We start from the raw sequence: 25803 nt of genomic DNA, 5'->3' as shown, positions 1-25803 counted from the left end.
ACTTATCTGAGAGGTAGAAATTGCCCAATGCTGAAGGAACCCCTGGCAACCTCTGGAGGAACCCTGGTTGAGAATCACTGGTCTATAACATTCTATTGGGTATTTAAAGGGCAATTTGTCCTATATTCACCCAAACTTCTTAGGTGAACATTTAAGCAGATCTCCACGCAAATATAAAATACACAAATTAATTCATCTCTGTATTTGATTATATATTATTAAAATTATTATTTCAAATTCAAACAGTACAAGTATGTGAATTTGACCTGGTATCAGCCTCTCGCGGTCCCTGTACAGTAGAGTTCAGACTGGGGGAGGGAGAGGCGGCATAGGAAGAGACCTGTAAGGGCTACTGCAACAGAGAAAGCTCAAGTCCCTTCTCCTACCAGACAGAGCTATGCTGTGTGGCAGAGCTGTGTAATCCTCAGGACTGGTTGGACAGAAATACAAATCTTTTGGCAAAATGCTCCCTAAAATGCATTTCCTCTGTGTATTTAGCAGTTTGCCTGGAGTTTAGCTTTTAATGCATTAGTTGGACAAAGCACATGTTCACTTTAACCACCCCAATACCGGGCAATTCTGACACATCTAATACATGTACCAATCAAAAAATGTTTCTATAAAATTACTTAGATCCCCCAAACGTTATATATATATTTTTTAAGCAGAGGCCATAGAGAATAAAATGGTGGGTGTTGCAATTTTTTATGTCATATGGTTGTTGCACATTGTTTTTTCAAAAGCAATTTTTTGGGGAAAAATACACTTTAATGAATTAAAAACAAAACAATGAAGTTGACCCAATTTGTTTTGTATAATCTGAAAGATGATGTTATGCCAAGTAAATATATACCTAACATGTCACGCTTTACAATTGCGCACACTCGTGGAATGGCGACAAACGCTGGACATTAAATTGTCCATAGGTGACACTTTAAAAGCCTTTGCAGGTAACCAGTTTAGATTTACCCAGGAGGTCTGGTCCTAGAATTATGGCTCTCCCTCTGATGTTTGTGGTGCTACCTCCCATGTGCGGTGCCATCACTGTTTACATATGTGTGCGGGACCGACATGTGTGTTCGCCACACTAAACATTTTGTTTTTATTTTATTATTTATTTTATTTATTTATTTTTACTAAATGTTTTGATCACTTTTATTGCAGTCAAAAGAAATGTAAACATCCCTTTTGAGGGCAATAGCACTGACAGGTCCTCTTTACGGAGAGATCGGGGTCTATTTTGGCTCCAATGCAGCCGATGAGACACCGATCAGTCCGATTGGCTGCTTCAATGGTTGCTATGCAGCCAGTAAACAAAGAGCCAGAAGCATAAGTGACAAAATAGTCGTCACTTGCCGGTTTTGGCATCACACAGTGGGAGGAACAGCTTCAGTTCCTCTCACTATGGGGCCGAGGATAGATGTCGCTGGCCCCATCGATACCGGGCTCCTGATTGCTGGGGGGGGGGCGCGTTGATGGCAGAGGCGGTAGGAGGGGTGTGGGACCCCCTTCCACCACCTGTAAAAGTAATCCAGTGGCTTCCCAGCCGCTCTGATTACTTTTACTTGAAAGAGAATCTCCGACTGTAAAAAATGACACTGGGATCATGGCCTTAACCATGATTCCGGTATTATGCCCTGTATACATAGTCGGACTTTCCAACGAAAATGTGCGATCGGATCTTGCTGTCGGAAAATTCGATTGCGTGTTGTCTCCATCGGACTTGTTCCGTTGGAATTTCCGACACACAAAGATTGAGAGCAGGATCTAAAATTTTTCCGACAACAAAATCCGATTGTTTAAATTCCAATCGTGTGTAGACAATTCCGACGGACAAAGTGCCACGCATGCTCAGAATAAATTACGAGACAAAAGCTATTGGCTACTGGCCTCTTTATAGTCCCGTCATACGCGTTCTACGTCACTGCGCTCTGAACGATTGTGATTTTCCTTCAACTTTGTGCGACCGTGTGTATGCAAGACAAGTTTGGGCCAAAATCTGTCAGAAAAAATCTGACGGATTTTGTAGTCGGAATGTCTGACCGTGTGTATGGGGCATAACCGATTCCATGCCACGACTTATATATACTGTGGCCAGTAGGGAAGTGGTTGAAGACTGGATGAGGACAAATTTTTACCATTATATGGCAGATCAGCCACACCTTCAAGAATCTATTTTCTGGTGTAGAATGTAACAGTCCAGACATCACACACAGATATCGGAAAGCACAGGAAAATGTCATCTTACCTTTTTACCTCCTGCACATAATCTGCATTTCTGTCAAAGAGGTGATTGATGGAGTTTTTAATGGCCTCATGTTTAAAAGCGGAAGCAGTTCCAAAAACGGTGACGTTGGGAATGGTTGAGCAGAGCTGAGCCACTGCTTGCCCCTAAAAAAAAAGGTAAAAGTTAAAAGTATAGAGTTCTGATTAAAAATAACACAATATACAGTATGTAACAACAAATATACATCTTCTCTTTATAGGTTACTTGAGGACCAGGCCCTTCCAAAAGTAAAGCCTTGTACACATGATCGGATTGTTGGCCAACAAAAGCGTGAACTTTTGTCCGAAGGGCGCTGGCCCAAACTTGTCTTGCATACAAACGGCAAGGAATTACCGGCCAACAAATACGAGCGTAGTGACGTACTACGTTGTTTTTCAGCTCTTTAGCGCCACCCTTTGGGCTCCTTCTGCCAATTACGTGTTAGTAGAAGTTTGGTGAGTGTTGATTCATGCTTTTCATTTCGCACTTTATGATAGGCCGTTCGTTAACAAGACATGTTGCGGAATCGGAGGAGATAACACGTTATTTATTATTGGCCTTGGAGTTTTTGCTTTGACATTATTTTTTGGTTGAATAATGATTTGATTTGGTATATTTTCTATATTTTTGGATGCATAGAATGCACTTTTTGGTTAAGTTCTATTGGCAGATAGCATGTCTAATTTTATTTGTTTTCTTTTTTTAATGCACAATAAAAAAAATGGTGAATAATACTTGGCGATGTGTTTTACTTCAAATGACAGTTTGGGAGTAGGCAGTTATATTTAAAAAAATACAATGTAAAATTGACAAGGGACACCAACATAGTTGTATCTTTGATCTTATAAACTACGGGATAATGGTGTTGTGGTAACCTGCACAAATAAAAAAAAGCATAATAATAATCTTGATATCACTAGAAAAAAAAAACCTTTGAAAATTTGCTTGCAATAACTCCATCAGTATCACCAGCAAAGCAGCTTCATTATTATCCCATTAAGGCTGGGTTCACACTGCTGCGGCTGGGAGACCCGGATGTGATTCGCACCGCACTGCAGTGCAAATCACATCCGATCTCTGTGCGATGCGAGTTCAGCCATACAGATAGTATGGCTGAATTCGCATCGCACCCGCCGCAAACTCGCACAGGACCCTTTTTTTGGTCCGCAGCAGAATCGGATCGCATGGGTGTTCACACCATGCGATCCGATTCCTGTCCGAGTTTGCAGATCGCACTGCGATATGCGAACTGATCTGGGGGTGTCATTAAGATTTCACTGACACTCCCAGCAGTCCCCATAGGGCAGTGTGAACTGCCGGCGGGAGGCATGCAATGCGGGAAAACGCTGCGGATTCGCGGCGTTCCCGCATCGCTTCAGTGTGAACCCAGCCTAAAGAAGAAGAGAATTGTGCGCTGCATTTCCAGATTTCATTATTTACCACGTCACGAATGTTAATTCTCCATTACAAACGCTAGTTTACAAGACCGACCGCTTCCAGCTCATCCTTGCTTCAGAACATGCGTGTTTGTACTTTACACTTTTGTCCGACGGACTTGTGTACACACGCTCGAAAAATCCGACAACAAACATTTGCCCGCGGAAAATTTGAAAATCGCTGATCCAACATTTGTCTGCGGAAAATCCGACAATTGTTCGATGGAGCGTACACACGGTCGGATTTTCCGTCAACAGCCTGTCTCTCATCACACAATTCCCGTCGGAAAATCTGATCGTGTGTACGAGGCTTAACAGCTTTCATCTGAAATAGGTGGTTGGTCAACTTACAAAATTTTGTTATCTCTAATGCTGGTCATATGCACAAACATTTGCAGGCATTTAGAACTATTCAGCTTTTGGACTAAACTCGGATTCATGCAGCCCAATCACCAACAGTTTACATCAAAACTGTAAAAAAAAATGAAAACTGTTGGTTGGCATGTGATTGTAAACGATAGAAACTGCACAAGAACTGGGTATGGCCAGGATAAAGATATACCTGCACATGATCCATACACGCCTTCCTTCTATTGCAGCCCCTACGAGTGGCCTGGAATAAACATAGGGCTGGAACAAGTCTAAAGACAGCCATAGATGGTTCAAATCTCAGCTGCTTCAGCAGAGGCCAGTCGAGATTCAAACCATCTATGCACAGGCTGATTGTACCCAAGTCGATCCATCTTGGGTACAACCATGTCGGATTTTCGGCACACGATTATTGCCAATGATCACTGTGTTCTCCTGGCAGTGGCGGCTATAGCCAGCGGCAGTAATCACATGTAAAAAAAAGAAGGCTAGTTGTACTGAAGTCCATCGATCAGCAAACAAGCCTGCCCATTGATGCCTCAAAATGTGGCCAGTTCCTGCTGAACTGGTCAGATTTCGATCCATCTATAGCTGGCTTTAGTTTGTGCCTCCATTGGAAACAATTCCCCTCATTTTCTGGCCTGGAAAATATGCAAAGACACAATAAAACCAGAGTTTCCATCCCATTCAATCCAAATCACACTATACCAAAAGTAGTATTAGGACGGCTGCCTTTACACGCACATGAACTTTAATGGCATCCCAATCTTAGTCCGTAGGGTTCAATATTGAGTTGGCACACCCTTTGCAGCTATAACAGCTTCAACTCTTCTGGGAAGGCTGTCCACAAGGTTTAGGAGTGTGTCTATGGGAGTGTTTGACCACTCCAGAAGCGCACTGGTGTTGGATGAGAAGGTCTGGTTTGCAGTCTCCACTCTCATTCATCCCAAAGGTGTTCTATCGGGTTGAGGTCAGGACTCTGTGCAGGCCAGTCAAGTTCCTCCACATGAAACTCGCTCATCCATGTCTTTATGGACCTTGCTTTCTGCACTGGTCCAAATCATTTGGTGGTGGGGGGATTATGGTGTGGGGTTGTTTTTCCAGGGGTTGGACTTAACCCCTTAGTTCCATTGAAGGGAGCTCTTAAGGCGTCAGCATACCAAGACATTTTGGACAATTTCATGCTCCCAACTTTGTGGGCTCAGTTTGGGGATGGCCCCTTCCTGTTCCAACACGACTGCGCACCAACGCACAAAACAAGGTCTATAAAGACACGGCTGAGCGAGTTTGTGGTGGAGGAACTTGACTGGCCTGCACAGAGTCCTAACCTCAAACCGAAAGAACACCTTTGGGATGAATCAGAGTGGAGCCAGGCTTTCTCATCCATATCACTGTCTGACCTCACAAATGCACTTCTGGAAGAATGGTCAAACATTCCCATAGACACACTCCTAAACCTTGTGGACAGCCTTCCCAGAAGAGTTGAAGCTGTTATAGCTGTAAAGGGTGGGCCAACTCAATATGGAACCCTGCAGAATAAGACTGGGATGCCATTCAAGTTTATGTGCGTGTAAAGGCAGGCGTCACAATACTTTTGGTAATATAGTGTATATCACATTCCGGCTATTCTCACATTTTTACAAAGAGAGACGTTAGCATTGCCTATTGTTATACTGTTATAGCCGCAAAGTGTGGACCAACTCAATATTGAACACTACAGACTAAGACTGGCATACCATTAAAGCGGTTGTATACCCTATTTTTTTACTTTTACCTACAGGAAAGCCTATGTAAGGTTTAGGAGATACTCCCCTGGCAATGAGCCGCTGACTGCAGCGGCGCATGCGCACAGGGGTTTCTCGGCTGGAAGCCCGGAAGACGCCGGACCCTGCCGGAAAGAAATCTCCCGCACACATGCGCGGAAGTGACGATATCGCTGCTCCGGCCACTCACAGTACCGGAGCCGAGGGAACATGTCAGCTCCCTCAGTGTGTAACGGGCGAGATGTCGGGCCCCCGTTCTAAGGTGAGTATTTCATAATGAGCTGGTATGCGGTGCATACTAGCTCATTATGCCTTTTCCCTTACAGGTATGAAAATAAAAAATAAATTTCAGCGGGTTTACTACCGCTTTAAAGTTCATGTGCGTGTAAAGGCAGGTGTCCCAATACTTTTGGTCTAATGGGGTTGAATAGGAAACTAAACTGTGCACTTTGCAAAGCGCAGTTGCACTCTGCAAGTGCAGTTGCTCCAGAGCTTAGTAAATGAGGTAAAGCATACCCAATCACATGCCACGAAAAAAAAATAAACAGCACGTTTGCTTGCACATGATTGGATAATGGACGTCAGCAGAGCTTCTGCTCATTTACTAAGCTCTGGAGCAACTGCAGAGTGCACAGTCTATTTGCCTTTAGTATATCAGCCCCTTAGTGTATAGAAAAAGGGCTTTTGCTTGCACTCTACTTAATTATATATTTGAAAAGTGAACAAATGATTTCAATGACCTTTGTCAATATTTTATTACCATTATGGAAATTTGTTTATGCCCCATTTCCTGTCAAAACTGTCGCACTGATTAAAAAAAAAAAAAAAAAAATGCATCAGTATTTCCCGATCTAATGAATATAAATGAAGTAACGGCGAGTAATTTGATGTCCAACATGGCATTCACTTCCACTAGTTTATACATAATCCGAAAAGGCTTAGTAACTCTGGTATGCCTAAGCATTGTGCTCCACGTTATTATCCACAGCAAAGAAATAACCTCCTAAATCTCATTATGTGTTCTATGGAATGACAAGAATGAGAATGTGTTGTGTAGAATTAAGATCGCAGCCTTTCATTCAGACACAGTTACTTGTAAGGGCTTTGTGGTTGGGATGGCGGTAAACACTTTAAAACTGAAGTCCAACCTTCCCTTAAAGCCTCGTACACAGCAGTCGTCTTTTTTTATTTTGTGGGGTTGAACGGAAAAAACTGACAGCTCTGGGGGAGCCGCTGTACTAACTATCCGATGTTAGTACAGCGATCGCCCCTGCTGTTCTATTGTGTTCTGCCGTCCCCCCGCTAAAACACTCCGGTCTATTGACACAGACAGCAGGACTGGATTTGATTGACAGCAGCGTGAGCCAATGGCTCCCGCTTGGTTCCAATGAGGACCCAAGACATCGGCTGGAGCCCGCCCCTTATGACGTCACCGCCTGGGGCATGCTGGGACTGTGCCGTCATAAGGGATAGGGTCACTGGGTGACATCACCCGGTAACCCCGCCCCATGCCTATATAAGTCGTGCACCGTGTACACAGCATTACAGCGGGAGAGAGCATTGTGTCAACATCAGAAGCAGAGAACAGGAAAGAAGATGATGGAAAAGACCGGGCCACCGCTAGCAAAAGAGCGGAAAAAGAGCAGAAGATAGCGGAGGAGCCGAGGAGAAGAATCGGAGAGCAGGAGAAGAGGCCGGAGAGCTGGAGAAGAACTGGAGACCGGGAGAAGAGGCCAGAGAGCGGGGGAAGAACTGGAGCCCGGGAGAAGAGGCCAGAGAGCGGGGGAAGAACTGGAGCCCGGGAGAAGAGGCCGGAGAGAGCGGAGGAGTCAGAAGAGACCCCCGGAGCTGCCTAATAAATTACTTTAAAAACCTGTGTAGTGTGTTCTTTTATTGGCACTTTTTTTCCCCCCAGGTGAATGGGTAGGGGTACGATGTACCCCATACTTATTCACATAGGGTGGGGGACCAGGATTTAATAAGGGGGCTCCCGAATTCCGATAAGACCCCCACCCGCAGATTCCGACAACCAACGGCCAGGGTAATCGTGAAGAGCCCCTTGTCCTCAAACATGTGGACAAGGTGTTTTGGGGTGGGGGGGTCCGCAGGGCGCCCCTTTCCCCAAAGCACCCACCCCCTATGCTGAGGGCATGTGGCCTGGTATGGTTCAGGAGGGGGCGCTTTCTCGTCCCCACCCCTTTTTCTGACCGGCTTGGCTGCGTGCTCGGATAAGAGTCTGGTATGGATTTTGGGGGCGTTTTTTTCAGCGTAGGGGGTTCCCCTTAAAATCCATACCAGGCGCTTTTTTTTCGATCATTGGAAGATATATTGGATTGTGAGTAACATGCATGACATGTCTTTATGTATTACATTATGTTTTTCAATAAGTATATGTGTAGCGGCGACACTTTTGACAAAATGTCCGCTATGTACAAATTTCGTTTTTTTCCTCAGAACAGTAAAGGGGTTCTGAGGGTTGATTGTGCAGGTTTAACTTTGGCATCAGTTTGGCTGGGCTGTGTTAGGGTTCTGCCTGGTCATGTGTACAGTTAGGTGCACATGACAGGACCAGACCCAGGCCTGGTTGGACGCTTTGAGTATCTGCGTTCCTTGGAGCCAATCAGTGGGCACATCTGGTCCCGCTGAGGAGTCTGGGGAAGGGTACTTAAGAGGCTGAAGTCACATGTTCGGGGTTCGTTCGTCAGGCGAGAGCTGCCTGTTCCTGAATCTGGACCAGGGTAGCCCCACGAGGGGTCCCGGTCACGGAAGCGTGTGCTGCTCCGCAACATGGTCAGTTTGACTAGCCCCTTTAGACCCGCCTGGTCTGGGGTAAGGATCCATCTGTTCCCGAGTCTCGGGACCAGCTGGTCCGAGGCGCAGTAACTGAGGGAGGATTCAAGGTGTCCGGGTGTGCTCTCAGCTTGGAGGGGCACCGCAGCTCGTGTAAGCGACCGGGGGAGGACTCTTCGGAGGAGGGCCAACAAGCTGGCATCCCAAGAAGTGCCTGGTTGCTGGGTTGTCAAGGACATTAACGAATCCATGCTTTTCTAGTACTGCCAAGGAGACAGAGAACGTTCCATGTACTGAGGAAAGGTTCCTGTTCACTTTTGGTTGCAAATTTATTCAAGGTCAGAGACTTTGCAAGTTCCGGATTAAAGTGATGACTGCTGTAATCTCTGGCTAGAGATTTGTTCAGCTTTGAAGTGCCCAGCTGCGAGTGGCTACTCTCTGAGTTGTATTACAGACTTTCTAGTGATTAGCAGTTCAAGGTGCCTGAGTTTCTTCACCCCTGCCCTCTGTTCCCATACGAGACTGTGTTTATTGGATGTTACCCCTGCAAATAAAAACCTTTCTAAAGGACTTTTATGGTGTCAGCGTCCAAAGTCGTTGGGTACTAACCCTGGGAACCCATAGACCTGGAAGAACCAGCCAAGCGGAGGTAACCGGTAAGCCCAAAAGTCAAGGCCGCCCAATTGAGGGTTATGGCCGCTATATACGTATATGTCAACTCTTATGTATTTTTCTTAGCAGTTGCACCCTTGAACCCCTGAAGAAGCTCAATTTACTAAACGCATTGGGACTATATACCTCTCCACTATCTATAGAACATGAAATGAAATTCCAGCAGTATATAAATATCTTAAAGGGAAGGTGTATGGGGTGGGGCGATAGTATCTAGTCAAACAGTTTTTTACTCTGGGTTGTTTAGCCCTTTATTTTAACCACTTGCAGCCCATCATATAGCAATATGACCTCTGCAAAGTAGTTGCAATATGCTGACCGGACGTCATATGATGTCGCCAGGATATCAAGCCGCTGCGCGACCCCGGCGAGTAAAGTAGAGAAGAGGAGAGCCGATCGACTGAGAGTAGAGGAGAGCCAACCCCGGCGAGTAAATAAAGGAGAGAAGAGGAGAGACGATTGGCTGAGAGTAGAGGAGAGCCGACCCCGGCGAGTAGAGGAAAGCCAATCGGCTGCTCTCCTGTGAGGGGGATCTGTGCTGATTGATTATCAGCGCAGCCCCCCAAGGATGCCCACACTGGACCAGCAGGGACGCCACCAGGACCACCAGGGATGCCCACCACTAGTCACCACCAGGTATGCCAATCAGTGCCCACAATGGATGCCAATCAGTGCCCACAATGGGCATCACTGACTGGCATCCATCTGTACCATCCATTAATGTACACCCGTGCCACCTCTCAGTGCCCATCCGTGCCACCTATCAGTGCCCATCCGTGCCATATATCAGTGCCCATCCATGTCGCCTATTAGTGCCCATCCCTGCTGCCTATCAGTGCCCATTAGTGCCGCCTTTCAGTGCCCATCAGTGCCACCTACGTGTACCCAAAAGTGCTGCATATCAGTGCCACCTATCAGTGCCCATCAGTGCTGCCTATTGGTGCCCCATCAGTGCCGCATATTAGTGCCCATCAGTGCCATCTCAGTGCCACCTCATTGGTGCCACCTCATCGGTGCCCACCAGTGCCGCTTTATCAGTGCCCATTAGTGCAGCCCCATCCGTACTCATCAGTGAAGGAGAAAACGTACTTATTTACAAAGTTTTGTCACAGACACAAAAGAAAACAGTTTTTTTTTTTCAAAATTTTTTCAAAAGATTCCCACAGGAGTGATCCCGAGAGCACTGATCCCCGGAGAAGTGATCCCCAGAGCACTGATCCCCGGAGAAGTGATCCCCAGAGCACTGATCCCAGAGGACTGATCTCCAGAGGAGGGAGCACCTAGACGGTGGAGATAAGGACTGCAGAAGTATTAGGAGTGGCTTCATCTTTTGTGAGAAGATTTTGTGAGAATATTCATTGGACTGCCCATTGTCTTCAATATAATACAATTCCACACTGAACACATACTGTAAATCTCCAGACATTACACAGGATCTGACCACTAGATATAATTATAGTACTATTCTATCACACTCAACACAGACCAGACACAGGCTAGACCTCCAACAGGACTTCACCAACTAGACATGCTTCTAATACAACTAGATTATGTTTTTTACAGATACTTTCAACAGGAACATATTACTGGTCATGACTATGATACAATTCTAGAACACTCTTCAACACGTGTATTAAACGTAAGGCCCACGGGCCAAATCCAGCCCTTTGGGTCATTTCATGTGGCCCTCACATCTCTCACCCTCACCCTGCAGCTATGGCACCCCCCGTGTCTTGTCCCCATCCCCACCTTGTCTCAGTAGTCAGCAACAGAAAGAACAGAACTCCTCCAACAGATCTTGTGCTTCTCTGTGCAGCCATGGAGAGGCTTGCCTTTACCCCTTGTCTCAGCAATTGTCAGCAGAGAGGAGGACAGAATTCCTCATATAGATCCTGCACTTCTCAGTGTAGCCATGACACCCCCTCATCTCTACCTCCCCTGGTTTCGGCATTCAGCTAACTCCAGCCCTCCTCTAGTCCTCCTCCAGACCCTGCACTTTTTGCTTCACACCTCCTTTCCTTCAAGGGGGGTGCACTGTGATGTAAGGAAGGGCGTGGAACTCTTGAATTCTGATGGTGGAGGGCTCTTAACATCTGATGTAAGGGGGATGATGTGCTCTGGACATCTAGTTTTACAGATACAGCCAAACCTTTGAGGGCAACCAAGTTGCTGATGCAGCCCGAGATGAAAGTGAGTTTGACGCTCCTCCTCTACAAAGGCCCCTTTCACACTGGGGCGGTCTGGGCATCAGCGGTAAAACGTCTCTATTTTTAGGGATGTTTTACCATAGTTTTAGCGCCGGTATTCGGCTGCTAACGGGGCAGTATAAACCCCCACTAGTGGCCAAAAAAGGATTAAAACCGCCCGCAAAGTGCCGCTGCAGTGGCTCTTTGCCGGCGGTATAGCTGCGCTGCCCCATTGATTTCAATGGGTAGGTGCGGTTTCGGATCGGTGAATACACCGCTCCAAAGATGCTGCTAGCAGAACTTTTTTTACCTTCCTGCCAGCACACCACTCCAGTGTGGAAGCCCTCTGGGCTTTCACATTGGAGACACAGCAGTGGCTGTTTCAGGGCACTTTGCAGGCCCTATTTTTAGCGCTGTAGCGCCCGCAAAGGGCCCCAGTGTGAAATGGGCCAAAGACATAGAATGCTACAAACCCAGCATGCCAAACTACTATATATGAACCTAACACAATTCTGTTTTGCGATAAAGGGACATACACCGATCAGACATAGCATTAAGACCACTGACAGATAAAGAGAATAACATTGATTATCACAGTGTGAAAGGATAAATTCCACAATTATTATCCTTATCCTCCCTTCATGCAGGCGATGTTCATTCAGCCTCAGCAATCAATCCTGGACTGATCTCCTGCTGAATCAGATCAAAACAGTACAAATGTGACATCCTTGTCCACTCTGAACTTTCCACAATAGAAAATAAGGACCCATGTAATCCCTATGGGTCAGTGGATGTAGGTGGACTTATTTTCCCCTATATCCATCCACCTCCAGCCTAGTTACTAAATGTGGACTGAACTCAAACATGTTCTGTTCAGTCCTATGGACCTGAAAAGACCCAGAGGTGGGTGGGTGTAGGGGTATGCAACTCTGCTTATATCTTCCCACCCATAGGGATGTACAGTGCCATCTTTAAGGCAGGGCAAAAGGGGCAGCTGCCCTGGGCCCTGTCATTGTTGTGGGGCCCAAAGCAGCTGCCTCATACTTGCCAACTATCCTGGTTTAAATTCCCTTATCCTTTGAAATTTTAGTCCTGTGCTGTGTCCCGATATCTCAGTGTGAAATGCTGGTACTAATGCTGCCCAGCTCTGCCTTATTGTTGTGTACAGGTGACTCACCTGCAGACCCTGTGTTTACAAGTAAATAACCGGCATTCATAAGTAAATAGCTGCGGCCGGCGCCATTGATATGTAAATAAAGGCAACATTCATATGTAGTGCAGGAGATGATGTGCTGTAACTTCTAGCAACCAATTAGTGAGCAGCAATACTGTAAAGTAATCTCTAGCAACCGATTAAGAAGCAGAAATCATTTTGCTGTAACCTCTAGCAACTAATCAGGGAGCCGTAATGTGTGCTGTAACCTCTAGCAACCAGTCAGTAAGCAGTAATGATATGCTGTAACCCCTGGCAACCAATCTCAATTGCTGCCTGATCTGATACATTAAACTGGTTTTAAGTCTAGCTGCTATTTATTGCATGTCTCAGAGCAGGTGGAGAGTGAAATTGCATGGGGGGGGGGGGGGGGGGGGGAGGGGGAGGCGGGCCCAAAGAAAATGTTTGCCCAGGGTCCAATCAATATTAAGGACAGCCCTGGAGATATATTGCTGTCTATTTTGATCTCTGTAATTACGTATCAAAAAAAGTGACAGACACTGCCCATGTGAAAGGTCTTTTACAAGTCCCCCTCTCATTAAAAAGCCCACCGGCTCTTTCTGGTTCAATTGGCACACCTCCTGACATTGTAGGGCTAGATACACCCCCCTCCTCCTTTCTGAATGAAGAGCTATGCCTCCTGGAATATGTCACGTGCAAATCCCAAGAGGCAAAGGGAGGACAATGCACATAAATCGCCAAGGTGAATGACATGCAAGTGGGAACAGGACCGCACTTTTTTTGTTGACAAAGAAAAATAAATAAAGAGACAGCAAAATTCTGGCAGTGGAGGGGAGGAAAGTCTTTCCTGAGGGTGATCCACGTTAAACTGACCATACACTGTAAGATTTTTTACTTTCAGCTTTGTGGGCAGTGTGGTTGGAGGAATCTCCAATGCCGGCTATTGTATACCTGCAGATGTCAGAATACTGGAACTGTGGCTGCATCTGATTGAATGCAGACACTTTGAAGCTGATAGTTCGAAGGCTATCAGTCGAGAGTGTGCTGACAGTCACACCTACGGCTCGAAGATCGTCCTGTTCATCAGAAATTGTCCAAATGTTGCACTGTGTATGGCCAGCCATAGACTGCTGCACTTAAAGTCAACTTTTTAGAAAAAAATAAATAAATGTGCATTATGTTTTATTTTTTTTTGGAGCCTGTAAAGCATTGCATCAGCAGATTGCTGGTGCCATGCAGGGCTCCTGCAGAACTGTCAGTGTATCTGTGTGCCTGTACATCCCATACGAGCAAGCAGATACAATCTGACAGGACGAGAGAATGAACTACCATGGCGCTCCACCGCGCTGCAGTAGTTCATTGAAAACTACAAACCCGACAGCCTCAAAGGCTGCCGGATGTTTTCCATTTACAGGACGCTGTGAATGAGTGATTCGGCAGGGCAGGGGCGGAGACCTGTTTGGCCACGCTTTTTTTTATTTGTGATAGCTGGTGGGTGTGGGGGAATCCCCATGCTGTCAGATCGGGGGATCAGGAGTCGGTCCGTTGTTACATGTTACACCCTGAATATGGGTATAACATGTTATGAAGAGGTGAAGTTATTCTTTAAAGTGTCACTAAACCCATATCACTTAAAACTATCAATAAATGCTGTATTACATGCTCTTCATACTCAACCACTATGAGATTTGTTTTCTGTATTCTGCAAAAAACCTGGTTGATCCCGCTGCTCTTTATATCCCCCTTCTGTTCATGTCCCTAAATCAGATAGGGATTTTGCAGCTGTGGTGGCAACTCTGCACATGTTCATTTTTCAGTGAGTTTCTATGCTGAGCATTTCCTCCCTATCACATCTGAACTGCCCACCAACCAGCTAAACTCAATAGGGGCGGATATCATAGAGTAGATTCATGGAGGCTTCACCTCCCGCTTATTCTAAAGCCTCTCACACACGATCGGGTTGTTGGTCAACAAAACCATGTATTTTTGCCTGAAGAACGTTGACCCAAACTTGTGTTGCATACAAACGGCAAGGAATTGTCGGCCAACAAACACAAACGTAGTGATGTACTATGTCGTTTTTCAGCTCTTTAGCACCACCCTTTGGGCTCCTTCTGCTAATTTCGTGTTAGTAGATGTTTGGTAAGGGTTGATTCGTGCTTTTCAGTTCGTTTCTGAATGGCCGTTCATCAACAAGACATTTTGCGGAATTGGAGGAGATAGCGTGCTATTTATTATTGGCCTTGAAGTTATTGCTTTGACATTATTTATTTGATTTGGTATATTTTCTATATTTTTGGATGCATAGAATGCACTTTTTGGTTAAGTTCTATTAGCAGATAGCATGTCTAATTTTATTTGTTTTATTTTTTTTATGCACAATAAAAAAATTGTGGAGAATAATACTTGGCTATGTGTTTTACAATGTAAAATTGACAAGGGACACCAACATAGTTGTATCTTTGTTCTTAAAAACTACGGGATAGGTGTGTTGTGATAACTTGCAAAATAAAAAAACAATAATAATATTATTCTTGATATCATTAGAAAAAAAAGCCTTTACAAAATTAGTTTGCAATAACTCCATCAGTATCACCAGCAAAGCAGCTTCATTATTATCCCATTAAAGAAGAAGAGAATTGTGCGTCACAAATGTTAATTCTCCATTACAAACGCTAGTTTACAAGACCGACCGCTTTTGGCTCGTCCTTGCTTCCGAGCATGCGGGTTCGTACTTTGGACTTTTGTCCGACGGACTTGTGTACACACGCTTCGGAAAATCCGACAACACACATTTGTCAGCGGAAAATTTTAAAACCTGCTATCCAACATTTGTCCGCGGAAAATCCGACAATTGTCCAATGGAGCGTACAAACGTTCGGATTTTCCGCCACCAGTCTGTCATCACACATTTCCCGTTGGAAAATCCGATCGTATATACGCGGCTTTAAAAACAGGCAGGAGTGGCGTGACACAGCCTGTGATTGGCAGAAATCCGCCCATACCATGTTACTGCCAAAAAATTTGACGATTTGAATTAATTAGTATGGCAATTTAAAACAGTTTATTGATATAAATTCTTTTTTTTGCTCTGTATTCCAAAGGCTATTTTTTTTTTTAACATGTGACCAGCAGCAGAGGACTAGAAGCTCCTCCTGCCTATGTTTCCCTGCAGACAGGCTGGGAGAGAGCTGGGTCATGTGACAGCTGTATATTGATTAGGAAAAAGGTATTTCAATGTTTTTTTTTAAATTAAAATAATTACAGAGCCATCATCCACATACACAAATAGAAGGGACAATGTAAATTAAACTGTGTGTGTTTAGTATCACTTCAAATCATATACAATGTACAAGTAAACTTCGATTTTTACCCGGAATGGGGCTTTAAAGAAATCACTTACCACTCCTCCACCAGCAGAGTGGACAAGGACAGACATCCCTTCCCTGAGATTGGCCACCTCAAAGAGCATCATGTAGGCTGTGACAAAGTTCATAGGGAAGGCAGCCGCTTCTGAGAAGCTCATCCCATCTGGGATCTTATAGACAAACTCTGCAGGGGTGCAGACCACTTCTGCCCATGCGTTGTAGTTGACAAAGGCCATAACTCTGTCCCCAATCTGGAGGAAAAAAAAATTACACACAAAATGGTTACTTTCAAACCACTGATAAAAAGCAATCACATTTTCTAATCTTCTGCACTGCCATATCAGGAGGTTTCAATCAGAGATCGCAAAACATATGGAAAGACCTTCTGTGCTCCCCCATAGTGCTCAGGGAATCTTTTCAATGTGTGTAAGCTGTATTAAACACATAAGAAAACATTTATTGCATTGAAGCCTACCAATTCTTAGATGTGATAGCTGCATTTGTTTCCTTTTTTAGGGTTTATTTCTCCTATTTTCATCTGGTGATCCAGACAGTAAGTCTGTTGTTTTTCAACAGAAAAAGCTCTCTTGCAGTTAGAGGGATGAGGCAGACCGCTTAACACTGGCAGTGGTGATTCAAATGGTCATCTTGTATTTGTTTATATAAAATCTTTTCCCAAAAGGGAAGCTGGGGTTTGGCATTCATTTGTTAATGTATTTAAAGTGAAGTCTTTTTTTTGTTGTTGTTTAAAAATCACAAACATGTTATACTTACCTGCTCTGTGTAGTTGTTTTGCACAGAGCAGCCCGGATCCCTCTATTCTTGGGTCCGTCTTTGGCACTCCTGGCCCCTCCCTCCTATTGTGTGCCCCCACAACAAGCAGCTTACTATGGGGGCACCCAAGCCCCACCTCTCTCTTCTCATTGGCCCACTGACTTTGACTGACAGCAGTGGGAGCCAATGGCGCTTTCGCTGCTATCTCAGCCAACGAGAAGAGTCCTGGACATCCGAGTCTCTCGTGAACATCGCTGGATCGAGATGGGGCCCAGATAAGTATTAGGGGGGCTGAGGGGGGCTTTAAAGTGGTTGTAAAGGCAGAAGGTTTTTTACCTTAATGCATTCTATGCATTAAGGTAAAAAATCTTCTGGGTGCAGCTCCCCCCCCCCCCCCAGCCCCACCTTACTTACCTGAGCCCCATCTCGATCCAACAATGTGCATTAAAGCTCTCTGGGGCCCCTCTCTCCTCATTGGTTCACACAGCAGCGGAAGCTATTGGCTCCTGCTGGTGTCAATAACAGCCAGTAAGCCAATAAGGCAAGAGTGGGGGGGCAGAGCTCTGTGTGTATCCATTCATAGGAATGCAGCTCAGGAGCAAGCCTGCTCAAGTGCCCCCATAGAAAGAGGTTTGCTATTGGGGGCACTCAGCAGGGAGGAGGAGCCAGAACCGCCTTCGGGAGGACCCAAAAATAAGAAGATCGACGCTGTTCTGTGCAAAACCATTACAGAGCAGGTAAGTATAACATGTTTGTAAAGCTTCTGATTTTTTTTTTTTTAAATAACAATCACTTTAAATCTAATAGTGCTTCTAACACCCCCCGGACTGACAATGCTGCTGTCTGCTGTGCCCCCTGTGCTCATTCATCTAGAGTGGAGGCACTCTGATACAGGAGGTGTTACTGGCCAGACCACCAGGTAAAAACAGAGGGGAAAAAAAATTGAAAAAAACAAAAAAAAAACAAATGCAGCCACCACATGATGATTGGTAAGTTGCAATATTTTATATATTTAGTTTTGAATTGAATACAGCTTTAATTAAGAAACAAAGGCGACAGTAATACTGACACAAAACAAAAAAGTTTCTCTTCAATTTCTTTTCTTTTATCTAGACAGAAAATTTCAGCACAGAACCTTTTATGTAAAATAATATTGATGAAATCTGATTAAAGAAGAACTCTAGGAATGATGCTGTTTGGGAGAACTTTGTTCACGGGGCACAGGGAGTCACTCGATTGGCACCTCTGTCTTTCAGAAAAAGTGTTTTATTCTTTTCAATGAAAGCAAGGAATTCTCTAAATAGACAAGGCCAGACCTCTGAATGGGACATAATTCCAGCTAAGCAAGCTGGCCCAAAAGTCAATTTAAAGGCAAAGTTCACCTTTTAAAAAAACAATAAATGCACATGTTTTTGCAGGTAAAAGAATTTGCATTAATTCTTTTTTTCCATAGGAGCCTGCAGAGTATTGTACCCGTGATCAGTAGATTGCGGGTGCAATATTGGGCTACTACACAGCGGCTCATTGTAGGTTGGCACCCTCCGATCATTCGGTACACAGGGATAACTGCAGTCTGCCTATGTAAACAAGGCAGATTGCCGTTCTGTCATTAGGGAACGCATGAATCCTGTGTTCCTGCAAAGCAGTGACAAGGAACCATGTCTTCCCTTAGTAAAACCACCTCCCACACTCTACAAAAACACTGGCTAGGCACACAGTTAACCTACTGATCTCCTCTGATGTTAACCCCTTCCCAGACAGTGCCATTAGAACAGTGACAGTGCATTTTTTTTAGCACTGATCACTGTATTAGTGTCACTGGCTCCCAAAAAAGTATCAATTACCCTCCTTTGATGGTGTACTTGCCAGGCTTGGGTGCCGCCCCATGCCACCTAAACAGCTGATGGGAATGCCCTTAGAGGGGTCTTCGGTCCTTAGTGCCACACTCTCATCATACAGTTACGTCTGCAAGTATTTTAGAGTGTGGGGGCTTCTATGGGTCTAATCTTTATTGTTACTTTTCATTATCATCCCTTTTCCTTGGCGGGGTCAGACCTTATAGATATTTCTACCATCATATATTACATATCTCAAGTCACATGCATGCTCCTGAAGATTGGATCAATATATGAAATGCGTAGATGCTGTGTTTCAACCTACCATGTGTTTTATTACATACTCTCCATATGTGTTTTATGTGATATAAACTGTCTACTTTTATGTGATAATTTGTTTTTACTACATGTATAATGGTGTATATATATATGAACTGTATTGTAGATTTTATTATTTATCATGACTACTATTATGTACCATATTACTGATTTAAAGCGGAGTTCCGCCTAATTTTTTATTTTTTTTTAAGTCGGCAGCTACAAATACTGCAGCTGCTGAATTTTAAAATAAGGACACTCACCTGTCCAGGGCGCTGGCATGTCGGCACCCAAAGCCGACCCGTCCCTTGCGGCTTCACTCCCTGTGTTCCCAACTGCGCATGCGCAACTTGCACTGCACAATCCCACTGGTCCCTGCAGTCTTCTGAGACCTGTGTGTCACCCAGAAGACAGCGGGGGGGGGTGGGGGCGGAGAAGGCACCGGAAGTTGCGTAGATACCCGTGGGTGGCTTGGTTATATATGCCCGAAATTGGGAGCAAAATCCCTGTATTAGATAGGTATCTGCTCCCCCATCCCCCCTGAAAAGTGGCAAATGTGACACCGGAGGGGGGAAAGATTCTGAAAAGCGGAAGTTCCATTTTTGGGTGGAACTCTGCTTTAATTATTTAATTTTATTGTTGTACATTCAAAGTCGGACCTCCCTTTCCCCATTCTTAAAAGTGTCAGTTAGGAGTCTGATTTGTCCGCAGAAATATTGCAGTCTTGCTATAAGTCGCTGACCACCGCCATTACTAGTAAAAAAATAAAAATAAATGAAAATTACATAAATATATCCCATAGTTTGTAGATGTTATAACCAATCAATATATACGTTTATTGGAATTACATTTTTTTTTACCAAAAATATGTAGCAGAATACATATTGGCCTAAATTGATGAAAAAATTAGATTTTTTTTTACATTTGTTTTATAGCAGAAAGTTAAAAATACAATATTTTTAAAAAAAATTGTCAGTCTATCTTTATTTATAGCGCAAAAAAAATAAAAAATGCAGAAGTGTTCAAATACCACCAGCAGAAAGCTCTATTTGTGGGGAAACTGTATCAGTGTTCCTCTATCACGGACGAGGAGGAGGCAGGGCTTTTTTACAATGGACAGCCGCCAAACAGACTGCATAACACAGCGAGAGACACCCACTGTTTTAGTAATCAAAGGTACGGTTGCAAATGGGTACAGTGAGGCTGCAAATGGGCTCAGTGAGGCTGCAAATGGGCTCAGTGAGGCTGCAAATGGGCACGATGAGGCTGCAAATGGGCACAATGAGGCTGCAAATGGACACAGTGAGGCTGCAAATGGACACAGTGAGGCTGCAAATGGACACAGTGAGGCTGTAAATGGACACAGTGAGGCTGCAAATGGGCACAGTGAGGCTGCAAATGGGCTCAGTGAGGCTGCAAATGGGCTCAGTGAGGCTGCAAATGGGCTCAGTGAGGCTGCAAATGGGCACGATGAGGCTGCAAATGGGCACAATGAGGCTGCAAATGGACACAGTGAGGCTGCAAATGGACACAGTGAGGCTGTAAATGGACACAGTGAGGCTGCAAATGGGCACAGTGAGGCTGCAAATGGGAACAATGAGGCTGCAAAGGGGCACAGTGAGGCTGCAAATGGGCACAATGAGGCTGCAAATGGGCACAGTGAGGTTGCAAATGGGAACAATGAGGCTGCAAAGGGGCACAGGGAGGCTGCAAATGGGCTCAGTGAGGCTGCAAATGGGCACAATGAGGCTGCAAATTGGCACAATGAGGCTGCAAATGGACACAGTGAGGCTGCAAATGGGCACAATGAGGCTGCAAATGGACACAGTGAGGCTGCAAATGGACACAGTGAGGCTGCAAATGGGCACAGTGAGGCTGCAAATGGGCACAATGAGGCTGAAAATGGGAACAATGAGGCTGCAAAGGGGCACAGTGAGGCTGCAGATGGGCATTGTTTACCCAGTAGCTGCTGCATTTTCCCACCCTAGGCTTATACTCGAGTCAATAAGTTTTCCCAGTTTTTTGTGGTAAAATTAGGTGCCTTGGCTTATATTTGAGTCGGCCTAAACTCGAGTATATACTGTAAATTAAAACCTTGTGTGTTTAGTATCACGTTAATTTGAGTCTTTTATATCCCCCTGGAGAATAGACTCAATATTGGTCTACAACTGGAACTTTTTCCTTCTCTATTTGTATTCTTTATCTCTACCTCCCAGAACATTTGCCGGCGCTAAAGGTGTCTTGATCAGAATCCCATTTGCTGTGATTGATGCATCTTTATTCAAGTAGCGCAGATCTAATTGTACGAAGGATTATAGACTTGACTTCTGAGCAGCAGGAAAGATCAGAATGCCGCTTCCCCTTGTTGGCTCTGCAGCAAAAAGGTCAGATGTGCTCTGTGGTCACGTTTTTAATTACCGTCCTGCCGCGAGCGGCCGCAAATTCGCTTTACCAAGAAGGTTGCTATGGAGAAGGAAGATGTGTCTTATCCCTGCAACATACAAACCTGACTTTAATTATAACTGAAAAAGGAGCACCCGGTGTCTTCTCCTGCGTCTCCCCTAATTAGTGACAGTTCTCCGAGCTCCTTTATTCTCATTGCTGATGGTCCAGCAGAAAGCTCCACACTGATGGCTTTGTTAATGAGACAACTCAATCACTGAGAAAGCGTATTTATTGACAAGCTGTACTGTGCAGAATCCCATAGCAAATATTTTCCAAAGTGCAACAAAAGAAGACGCTTGAGAAACTATTTAATAAATCGTTTCCTCGTTAACAATCAATAAGCAGATTTGTCCTGGGATTGGAGCACATTCAGTCCTTCTTTCATAGGCTTTATAAAAAGGATATAAATGTCTACTGTACATTCCCAAAAGACAACCATTCGCCCCCCCCCGACACCGTGGCGATTGACATGTCAAACCGCATGCAAAATCGCAGCCTATTTCTGGCAATGGCACGTCCCAATCGGTGCAACCTGATGAACCCGTGAAGATGTCTTTCAAATCGCCCCTGAACTCGCAATGAAACGCGCACGATTTCAAACCCGCCTACAATGTGAGCGTACCCTTCAGGTAGTGTCAAAGTACACTCTTTATTAGGTACACCTCTTCAATTGCTTGGGAACACAAATTTCTAATCAGCCAATTACATGGCAGGAACCCAATGCATTTAGACTTCTAGACGAGGTGAAGATGACTTGCTGAAGTTCAAACCGAGCATGAGAATGGGGAAGAAAGAAGAATTAAGTGACTTTGAATGTGGCCTGGTTGTTGGTGCCAGACAGCTGGTCTGAGTATTTCAAAAATTGCTGATCTACTGGGATTTTCGTGCACAACCATCTCTGGGTTTACAGAGTATGGTCCAAAAAAGAGAAAATATCCAGTGAATGGGAGTTGTGTGATCGAAAATGCCTTGTTGACCTCAGAGGAGAATGGGCAGACTAGTTGGAGATGATAAAAAGGCAACAGTAAGTCAAATACCCACTCGTAAACAAAAAAGATATGCAGAATACCATATCTGAATGCACAACACCTCGAACCTTGAAGCAGATGGGCTACAGCAGCAGAAGACCACACTGGGTGCCATTCCTGTTAGCTAAGTGGAAGGAAACTGAGGCTACAATTCGCACAGGCTCACCAAAATTGGACAATAAAAGAGTTGAAACCTTTGCCTGGTCTGATGAGTGTCAAACTCAGCTGCAACATGCAGATGGTAGGGTCAGAATTGGGCTGAAACAACATGAAATCATGGATCCATCCTGCCTTGTATCAATGGTTCAGGCGGGTGGTGGTGGTATAATGGTGTGGGGGATATAGTCTTGGCACACTTTGGGCCTCTTAGTACCAATTGAGCATCGTTTAAGCTCCACGGCCTACCTGAGTATTGTTGCTGACCATGTCCATCCCTTTATGACTACAGTGTCCCCATCTTCTAATGGCTCCTTCCAGCAGGATAATGCACCATGTCACAAAGCTCCAATCATCTCACTGCTGGTTTCTTTAACATGACACTGATATCACTGTACTCCAATGGCCTCCACAGTCACCAGATCTCAATCTGTAGCAACTGCATGATGCCATCATGTCAACACATTGGAGGGAAGGGTCAATCTGCAGGAGGTCCCTCTCCTGTCACCAATTTTCTCTTGACTCATGTGACATGACTCATGGTGATATCAGCAGACAGAAATAACAATTAGTGCTCTTAATTGAGAGAAGTACACACTATAGAGGGATATGCTTTGTTCATGCTCTTTGCAGCTATAACAGCTTGAACTCTTCTGGGAAGGCTGTCCACAAGGTTTAGGAGTGTGTCTATGGAAATGTTTGGCCATTCTTCCAAAAGCGCATTTGTGAGGTCAGGCACTGATGTTGGACAAGAAGGCCTGGCTCGTAGTCTCCACTCTAATTCATCACAAAGGTATTCAATCGGGTTGAGGTCAGGACTCTGTGGAGACCAGTCAAGTTGCTCCCCTCCCCAAACTCACTCATGTCTTTATGGACCTTACTTTGCGCATTGGTGCACAGTCGTGTTGGAACAGGAAGAGGCCATCCCTAAACTGAGCCCACAAAGTTGGGAGCATGGAATTGTCCAAAATGTCCTGATATGCTAACACGGTCGAAGAATCCGTTGGAATGTGTCCTATCGGACCGTGTCGTCGGATAATCCGACTGTGTGTGGTATGCATCGGACTGATTCCGTCGGAATATCCGTCGGACCCAATTTTCCAACATGTTGGAAATATTTCCCGACCAACTGGGCCGATCGCACATACTCCGATCATGTGTAGAGAATTTTGATCGGACCAAGTGCCACGCATGCTCAGATCAAATTCCTACATCAAAGCTATTGGCTACTAGCCTGAATGTAGTCCCATCGTAACGAAAATACGTCATCACGTTCTGAAAGATCGGATTTTTCGCCAACTTTGTCCGACCGTGTGTATGCAACAGTTTCGGACAAGATCCGACGGACAAAATCCGACAGATTTGGTTGTGGAAATCTCCGACCGTGTGTACAGGGGCTTAGAGTTCCCTTCACTAGAACTAAGGTGCCAAGCCCAACCCCTAAAAAACAACCTCACACAATAATCCCCCCTTCACCAAATGATTTGGACCAGTGCACAAAGCAAAGTCCATAAAGACATGGATGAGTGAGTTTGGGGTGGAGGAACTTGACTGGCCTGCACAGTCCTGACCTCAACCCGATAGAACACCTTTGGGATGAATTAAAGTGGAGACTGGGAGCCAGGTATTCCCATCCAAAATCAGTGCCTGACCTCACAAATGCGCTTCTGGAAGAATGGTCGACATTCCCATAGACACACTCCTAAACCTTGTGGACAGCCTTCTCAGAAGAGTTTAAGCTATTATAGCGGAAAAGGGTGGGCCAACTCAATATTGAACCCTACGGGCCAAGACTGGAATGCCATTCAAGTTCATGTGTGTGTAAAGGCAGTCGTCACAATTCTTTTGGTAATATAGTGTATAGCTCATTCTGGCTATTCTTACACTTTTACAAAGATATATACAATATATATATATATATATATATAAATTGTATATATCTTTGTAAAAGTGTAAGAATAGCCAGAATGAGCTATACACTATATTACCATGGCCCAGTTCTGCTCCAGTGCTTCAATTCAAACACATTCCCAGCAAATCCTCCCTCCCCTGACACCATTTTTCTCTTGGTGTCAGGAAAACTTGTTAGACGTGACTCATGCTGATAGCAGAGGAATAAAGCAGCAGACAGAAATAACAAGGAGTGCTCTCAATTGAGACAAGTACACACTATAGAGGGATATGCGTTGTTCATATTTCATGTCTCAGTTTTACAAACCACTTTAAAGTTTATCTAAAGCCACATAAGCTAGTGGTGATTAGTCCCATTCAGTTGGACATGTTCTGCTCATTCTGTTCTAATAAATGTCAGGAACAGTGAGGGCAACTGGTCCACATGAGGCATGAAAGAGGTCATCTATGTCAAAATGGAACAACCATCCTTAACCGCTTTCCGACCAACCTCTGTCATACTGCGGCAGGTCGGCACGATCCCGCGAACCGTCATAGCTATACGTCGGCTCGCGGAATCACGATAGCAGGCACGCACCGTTGCACTGCGGGGGGTGCCAATGCTCGTTTGCCGATGGTCGCGATGACCGCCGGCCACGAGCGATCGTGGGCACGAGAGGCATAACAGGGACACGTGTGTGTAAACTCACAAATCCCTGTTCTGTGAGGAGTGACAGATCTTAAGATTCCTAATAGCTAAGAACCACGATCTGTGATCCCCTCTAGATCAATCCCCTCCCCCTACAGTTAGAAACACACCCTGGGAACATAGTTAAACTCTTGATCGCCCCCTAGTGTTAACCCCTTCCCTGCCAGTGACATTTTTACAGTAATCAGTGCATTTTTATAGCACTGATCGCTGTATAAATGCCAATGGTCCCAAAAATGTGTCAAAAGTGTCCTATGTGTCTGCCATAATGTTGCAGTCCCGATAAAAATCGCAGATTGTCGCCATTACTTATATAAAAAAAAAAAAATAATAATAATAAAAATGCTATAAATCTATTTCCTATTTTGTAGACGCTATAACTTTTGCGCAAACCAATCAATATACCTTTACTTCGTTTTTTTTACCAAAAATATGTAGAAGAATACATATCGGCCTAAACTGAGAAAAAAATTGCTTTTAAAAAAAAAAATGGGGATATTTATTATATTAATAAAAATGCTATAAATCTATCCCCTATTTTGTAGACAAACCATTCAATATACGCTTATTGTGATTTTTATTACCAAAAATATGTAGAAGAATACATATCGGCCTAAACTGAGA

At 44.6% G+C, this 25803-nt stretch overlaps 1 protein-coding gene across 1 annotated transcript in view; it reads right to left on the bottom strand.

Annotated features, from left to right (window-relative positions):
* The window catches only part of VAT1L (vesicle amine transport 1 like), a 120388-nt gene that overhangs the window by 47309 nt on the left and 47276 nt on the right, over window positions 1-25803 (bottom strand). Inside the window, exons 3-4 of the mRNA XM_077454447.1 lie at window positions 16060-16275; window positions 2249-2391 (exon numbers count right to left, since the gene is read on the bottom strand). Of these exons, the coding sequence (XP_077310573.1) occupies window positions 2249-2391; window positions 16060-16275 (359 nt within the window). The remainder of the gene's footprint in view (window positions 1-2248; window positions 2392-16059; window positions 16276-25803) is intronic.

This window comes from Lithobates pipiens, unplaced genomic scaffold (genome assembly GCF_037356315.1).
Source record: "Lithobates pipiens isolate NorthernLeopardFrog02 unplaced genomic scaffold, aLitPip1_a1.2 Scaffold_10, whole genome shotgun sequence".
NCBI lineage: Eukaryota > Metazoa > Chordata > Amphibia > Anura > Ranidae > Lithobates > Lithobates pipiens.
Note: the sequence above shows the minus strand (reverse complement) of the source record. Positions and strands in the feature narration are given on the sequence as shown.